A 7,795-nucleotide genomic window follows, 5' to 3' on the forward strand; every position below is an offset into this window, starting at 1 on the left:
CTGCACATAAACACAGCTGTGACTGTGTGTGTAATGTCTTTGCAATTGCAGTGCATATAAATTATGCTGAGCCTCAATGTCAGCAAGTTCTGGGAACACAACTTAACTTCCCTTCACACTAAAAAGGAGTAAGGGTATACAGTCTTAGTAATTAACTTATTAAAAAATTAACTTATTAACATAACAGCCCTTATGAAATTTGAGTATCTGATCTGTGAAAATACTGCAATCTAAAAATTTCTTTTCCCATATTATTCAGTGTTGGAGCTTCCTTAAAAAAAAAGCATAACGCTCTTTGATGCGTGTCTGCACACACTGCAGTCCTGAAAACTATAGCCAATTATTCCTCATACGACTGATGACAGCATTTCACAGGCTTAGCCCCAACAGCAACGTTCAAATGTAGGCTCTAAATCTGTCTTCTCTCTTAGGGGGAAGCTTGTACTCTCATTCAAAACGCTCTCTTGATTTCAGGTTGATGCTAGAGTGTGGGCAGTGACAAGGTCAGATGATGTACATATTTTAGATTTATTTAATAATCTATTCCTTATGAACTGGCTTATGGAAATTATTTGTATGAGCAATATGAGCAATGACTGTGAAATTACATGAACTCTCTTTGAAAAAACCTTAAGTGTATTTACTTCTTTCTCTTGATATATTTGTTCTACTTCAAACGCGGCTCTGCAGTCTACTGGCTGTGCAATCACAGATTGGGGTATATATGGGAATGAAACAAGGCCTATTCCCAGCCCTCCTTGTGCAGCTTCATGTAATTCTCTCGGAGCTATTGAGCTGCACACTCCTGGCTAGCGGACTTCAAAAGCCCACAGCGGAGCGATTTGCTTTGCACTGTAAAACACTTGCAGCTCACAAGGGAATGAGCAGAAACCCCATGTTACAGACATTACATGTGCAGGATGTGCTTTAACCAAAAACCAGACTCCAAGAAGCAATTTGGACCAACTAGTATGCAACATAGTGACTCCAATCAATATGATGTTCATTAAGTAGATACACTGCATTAATTAACAGATTATAGCCTCCTTGATTTGTACTCCATCCGTACGCACAAAAACATACAAAACCATACACTATGTACTCGCTACGATCAACAAATTTAGACAAACATGGTATTTAGTTTTATGTAGTTTAACAGGGACAAATGCCCCCTCACAAAAAATCCTGTGATTTTTATGTTTTCTTTTTGTGAGAGACAGCTTGATACTTACGAATGCAACAGTGTGCATATTTTGACATGGGTGTGTTAGGCAAACAAAAAAGTACCCAATAAAGCTTTTCAGAACAAAATGAATAAAAACACTGATCTGATCTAAAGCAATTCAATAGTACTTTGTTATTTTTAAAGAACATTGTTAAATCATCAAATAGTCCTGCAGTAGTTTCCCTTCCCTTTTCTTATCCTGCTTGGCAAGACACTGATGGTAACACGGTCAGTGAGTAGCTGTCCATGGTACTGAAATGACATTTCTTCACACACTAATGCAGCAAAGCACTAAAGCATCTGAAAAAGACGAAGAGCAAATTATTGCATCTACTGCAGCTGACCTTGTCATGGACATGATTAAATAAATGTGCACAAACCTGTGACCTGCATGGGGTGTACTCTCCTTCTTGCCTTATTACTATTAGAATGAACTCCAGTTGAGTAAGTAGTTAAGAAAATGGATGAATGGGTGGATTTCCATATGCTCCAAAGGCACTTTCACATTTTGCTTAATCATGCTGATTTCTATATGGGTCTTTCAAAGTTTTCCTATGTTGCATCTTACGTGCTTAGACATAATAATGAGCCATCTGATTCGACTGCAGTGAATCTTTTTCATATGGAAATGAGCATTAAGTCATCCCACCAGCTTCTATTTCTGGACTGTTGAGCTTTTTGATCTATTTATAAAAACAGTAAACGAGCAGGGAGAGATGTGTGGGTTGATGGTGTGTGATCAGATTGGGGGGGGGTTGTATTAGTTCCCCCAACACACAAACACACACACGCCATAAATATGTTTTCTTGTCGTCAGACTTTCTTTGTCTTGGTATATGTATATGGACAAATGTATAGGTGAAGAAATGCAATATTTGCTTATCACATATATTTAATTTGTTTTCTTTTGTTTTAAAATGCAGTTTACTGCATTAATTTAATTTATACGTAGTATTTCTGCCATTTTATTTGGTCAAATTTGAAAAAAAAGAAAGAAATTATTGCATCAATCCAAATCATTTCTGTGGACTATTCTTTCATTATTATCATCCTTATCATCCTATCATCCTGGTTTTTGTTCTCACATTTTGTGAGAGATCTGAATCTCTAAGTATCCTTCCATTTCTATGACCTTATGTCCATCTCTGCCTTTGTCTGTAACACACAAACACATATTCATTTGGGATTTCTCTGAATTAGGTGAGACAAAATGCTTTGAATTAATATCTATCTCAATCGCCCTGATACTGGCTTCTATTCATAACAGTTTAGGTCCCTGATTTACATCCATACATATTCATATCATCTGTGAAAAGAGACTTGCACACTGGCACCTATTCTGCTGCCGGTTAAAGAGAAGCTTGATAATGTATCTACAGATAGTGCAGTTATTAGCATTACGATACCCTCGGCATTTCTTTGCTTTATTTGATACAGGGAGTTCATTCATAAAGCTAAGCAGCTAAAACGACACAAAGAACAGAAACAAGTGTCCTGACATCATAACTGATGATCAGATTCCAATTAGGCAAATTTATAGTGTAATTATTTGACTGAGTTAGTAAATCATGTATTGTTTGCTACGCTCAAACAACTAAACATGGATTAACTGTGAAATTACTAAATAAACACATCCAACTAATGCAATGGTAACCACTTCTTCATTTTCTAATGTTTCCAGCCTGATGAGACTTTTTAAACCCCCTAAAATGATGACTTGTCCCTTTGGCAGGGTAACTGAATTCCATTACTGTGATAAGGCAGGGCGCAATGACTGATGTAGCTGACTCAGCACCTCGTTATGGTCTCTGTCTTCATTTCCTGTTTCACGGCTCACAAGGCTGATGTATGGGCCCTGGGAGCTCAAGGTTATTTCTCTACTCAACACTTCATTAACCTTCCCAGTACCTTTCTTACACACATTTGACACAGTCATAATCTGCACAAACGAGCACACACACGCACAACCAAAAATTAGCCCTATGCTTGATGAGTCACTTGACCTCTTGAGGCAAGGCCACAAACAAAGTATGACCAGCCTCGGCAATTAAAAAGTGTGTGTGCAAACATGTAGGTGTAAGCACGTTAGCCCGGGCGAGTCAGGTCAGAGGAAGTGATGCCAGTGCGCCAGCACAATTATAGCCCCACTTCCATTCCCCGCAACAGAGAAGATACCACAGATAATGGCGCAGAGCAAAAATGTACAGACTTTAAAGTCACAGGAGCTGTTTCACTCACACTCTCCGCCAGTCTCCCCGGGAGGGTGGTAGAAAGAGAGACCCAGGGAGATCAGGGCAGCGATCTCCAAGATGATGAGGGTAACGTCCTGCAGGGCCTCCCATACCAGTTGCAGGAAGGTTTTTGGCTTTTTTGGAGGTATCAGGTTTTTACCAAATATTTCTTTCCTCTTGTCCAGGTCAGTTTGGGCACCTGCAAGACCTGAAAATGGAAGACACAGAAATAGATAGGGAGACAGAAGCAGATAAAGAGTTAATGTTGCGTGGATGCTTTATCCATCCATCCATGCATCCATCAATTTTATTTTGCTTATCCAATTTAGGGTTGTGGGGAGGTTGGAGCCTATCCAAGCTGCCATAGAGTCAGAGGCAGAGTATCCTGGATAGGCTGCCAATCTGTCGCCCTGCTAACACGGAGAGATAGACAACGATTCACATTCACACCTATGGGCAATTTAGAATCACCAGTTAGCCTAACCCCAGTAACTGCATGACTCTGGACGGTTGGAGGAAGTAGGAGTACCTGGAGAGAATCCACACAGATATGGGAAAATGTGCAATCTTTTTTTAATAGCATAACATAGCACCACAAACAAAATATCTCTAATTACCAGTTTGAGTCATGGTGGACTACAGCTCTGCATTCCTTATATAATTCTGCTCAGGAGATAAGGACCTTATGCTTTGACCTCATCCACCTCCTTGTATGCCATGAACTACTGCACATAAATATCTTTTGCTCTTTTATGCGAAGAAATTCATACTGGCTGCTTGAGGCACAGTTTACTTTTAGATTACAGCCCAGAAAATGATTCTCGTACACGAGCCCAAATTACAACAGTTTCAATGCTTTGACAAGAGCCACAGTTGAACATTATAACGCTAATAATAAGGACATTATATAATCACAGAAGGTTCAGATCTATGCAAAAAGGTTTTGGTCCGTACAGTTTTATTGATTTGAGGGGATCAAATTCAGGGGATGATATGAAAAAAAAAGCATTGTGGTGGATTTTGTATCTCTTACCAGCATTCTTCGCTTACATAATGGCCTTCAAATTTGTGTATAACATGTTAAACTTGATATATATATAAATGTTCATCTATAAAATCTGATTTATTACAGACATTACATCAAGCTGCATTAATCTACCCGGCTGCTGTTCGGTGTTTGCTGAGCGTGCACATAAGCCCAGTGTGTTTTCACGGTTGCTCTCGCTGTCTCTTTCCCCCACAAATGCAGACATTACCACAGCATTATGTCATGCGTAGTGCGTCACTGGGTTTCCCAGGAGTGGCCCTGGATTGCACCTGATAACATCGCTGCTGCATGACAATGTTTCACATGTAAATGCGCACCGATTCCCTGCGATAAATTAGTAACATTTGTGGAAAATAAGTGGTCATCCACTAAAGGAGAAGCGAGAAATGATGACAGAGCTGTTTAAAAAAAGAAAGGAGCAAAAATATACAAAACGGAGACGGTGTAGGAGAGAGGCAGGAGATGGGAACAAACGGAGGGAAGGCAGGAAAGAGAACAATTCCCAGCTCTTACGATGGAGAATGCCCCGGTTACAAATAGATCAGTCTATAAATAACCTCATTATCTATTCCCTTTTAATTGTCTCTTGAGAAAACCTAGCATGTACATCCACTGATCTCCACAGCATCCTGCCTCACATCTTACAAAAGCAAGTGTATGTGCTTGTGTGCGCACATGTGTGTGAGTATAAGCTCGTGACTCTTGAGAGACTGCTTGAGCTTTGTGTGTGTGCATGTGTGCGTGTGTGTTTAATAAGCTTGGCCAAGCATGCCTGCAGTTTGCTTGCAATATCAAACAGTAAGAGTAGAGCTCATATAACAGGGCTTTAGCCAGTTCCAGTTGGTTAGACACACACACACACACACACACAAAGATAAACGCTGCTTATAAATACATATTTACATGAACCCTTTCTATCTTTTAAAAAAGTCAATTTCTGCTGATACTGCAGTGATATATGTTTTTTAAAAGAAATATGATAAAACAATGGATGCATATACTAATCCTAGCATTCACTTAGATGATATCTGACCTGTTATGTATTAGGCAAAATTCTTTGTGGCGTTACTTTGGTTTAAAATGACCTTTAACCTTGTTAAAACTTTAAACTACATTCTCCTTAAATGCCCTTGAAATGCAAGCTACACTGTAATCAATCTCCCCAGTCATTAAATACTCAGTGTTTCCTGGAAAAGCCTCTGCTTAGTTATCTTTCATTCCCGGATCACTGATTACAATACTGCTTACAGAAAAACATCTATTTGGCCTTTTATGAAATATTGCTTGCCATGTAAATGCTGTCAGTCTACCCAACTAACTGCTCGGGCAGTGGAGGCAGTTTAAACTGTGGTGACACACAAATGAGTCACAACTTTCTCAGAAAGGATCAAGGCTGATTGCAAAGGAGTCTTTGTGTGACCATTCATTACCAAGTAATGAAACTCAAACACAACAAGCTATAATGTCAACAGCATGCAAAGAACATGAACGAATGGGGTGAAAAAAGGTATTTAAATCAAATGTCAAACAGTTCTCTGTTTTTATTAAAGTCATTGATGGTTTCATTTCATTGTCATTTTTCCGCTGCCTTCATAACTTCAGTAGCCCTTCTGTCTCCATCACCCCAACACTACTCCACCTCACTGTACCAAACACGGAGGTTTGTCTACAAAGCACTAAAGTGTGTTACCTCTAAGACTGTAAAGCCCTTCTTCCTCTGCTATTTTCCAATTCCACTGCTATTTAAAGAGTCATTAGCTCGTAGCTATGCCAAACGTAAGCAGTTCCCGTTTAACAGCTGATATCTTTATATAACCTCTATGTGCTGTGTTTGATCATGTGTCTGCTTTTTCTTCATTTACTTGTTAAACAAACATGTTTTCATTTTTACAATGTTTTTTATTTGTTATTCCTCTTCTGTTTCCTTCTGTAATACTGTCCGAACTATTTTGTGTGTAAAGTGCTACACAAATAAATTCAGATTCAGAAGACTTTATTTATCCCTGAGGGGCAATTGAGAGACTGACCTTGCCGACCGCACATACAATACAAAAACATCACATTGGGGAGACAGGTCAGACTAGGTAGCTGGCCGGTCAGCCGCATGAGCAGCAACCTGGAACCGGACTTTATTGTAGACATAAAGTCACTTTATGTCTACAATACTGATGGAATAGTGGGATAAGATAACTAAACAGTATTGTTTAAATATCCTTTGGGAAAGAAAAGGGAAATTTCATTAATATACCAACAATAAATCCTTTTTTCGTTGTTTTTTCCCCACTTCGATAAACGTTTGGATTATTTTATTACTCGTGGAAAAGACTGCATCGCAGGCTATCAGTAATGACTTTTCTTGGTATTCTGGTTCAGGGCTAAGATAAGCTGTCCAAACTTCTGTAACCTAAGAGAGATTTTGGCTCCAAAAACATTTTTAGCTCATTGTGATCAGAAAACTTTTTAAGCAGTTTTTTAGTTCCCAGTGAGGATTATTAGCAATGCATCAATTCGACCTTTCCCCGTCGACTCTTCTCGTATACTAAATGCCTGGCAATATATTTATCAGTCAAAAGCAGCAAGACCTGAGATCAAAATCCACACTGGCAAATGGCACCGGCCTAACATCCGAATTCCAAATGACAAGGGACAGGAAAAGGAACTGTAAAAAAACAAAACAAAAAAAACCCCTGCATGAAACGAAATTAGATTTTTTTTTGCACTCAGAGGGAACATGATGGCATATTTTAACAGTTGCCCTTTTTTTGTCAGCAACTAAAAATAGATCTCCATGGAAACACTATGCATCCCACTCGTTGAGTGGAAATACCCGCAACTCTCAACCTCAGAGAAAGTGTGAATAAGTAAGTGGGTGTCAGTTTTTGTGCGCTTCGTATGTGTGTTTTGTGTTAAAGCGAACGCATGCCTGCATATCTGTGTGTGCGCAGACCGAAATAACGAGATGACCTCTAAATGTCCTTGAAAAGTAGGCTCGTCAGCGTTGTGCGGGAAACAAAGGGTGTTTTTTTTAAAATACACATAGTGAGCTGAAGGTCGTTTTTTGAGGTGTTTCAGCAGGTCCCTTCACACACTCCCCCCCCCCCCCTTTACACTTGTCTGCCTCAACTTTTTTTCCCTCTTTCACTGTGCGCTAAAGTGTCCAAAACAAGTTGCCACGGCAACACAATTCGATGATGATGATGATTATGCTGATCCCCCCCCCGCCACCCCCCAAAAAAGCGAATCAATAGCTTCAACATTTATTTTCAGCTTTCACCATTTTGAAAGGGAAAT

At 39.4% G+C, this 7,795-nt stretch overlaps 1 protein-coding gene across 9 annotated transcripts in view; it reads right to left on the minus strand.

The window, feature by feature from the left end:
* Window positions 1–7,795, minus strand: part of atp2b2 (ATPase plasma membrane Ca2+ transporting 2) — a 92,198-nt gene that overhangs the window by 45,944 nt on the left and 38,459 nt on the right. For all 9 annotated transcript variants that reach the window (XM_005724667.1, XM_005724668.1, XM_013908618.1 and 6 more), the window contains one exon: window positions 3,464–3,664. In XM_005724667.1, the coding sequence (XP_005724724.1) occupies window positions 3,464–3,664 (201 nt within the window). The remainder of the gene's footprint in view (window positions 1–3,463; window positions 3,665–7,795) is intronic.

Source organism: Pundamilia nyererei, unplaced genomic scaffold, assembly GCF_000239375.1.
Source record: "Pundamilia nyererei isolate P.nyererei 1_Seehausen unplaced genomic scaffold, PunNye1.0 scaffold00012, whole genome shotgun sequence".
Lineage (NCBI taxonomy): Eukaryota > Metazoa > Chordata > Actinopteri > Cichliformes > Cichlidae > Pundamilia > Pundamilia nyererei.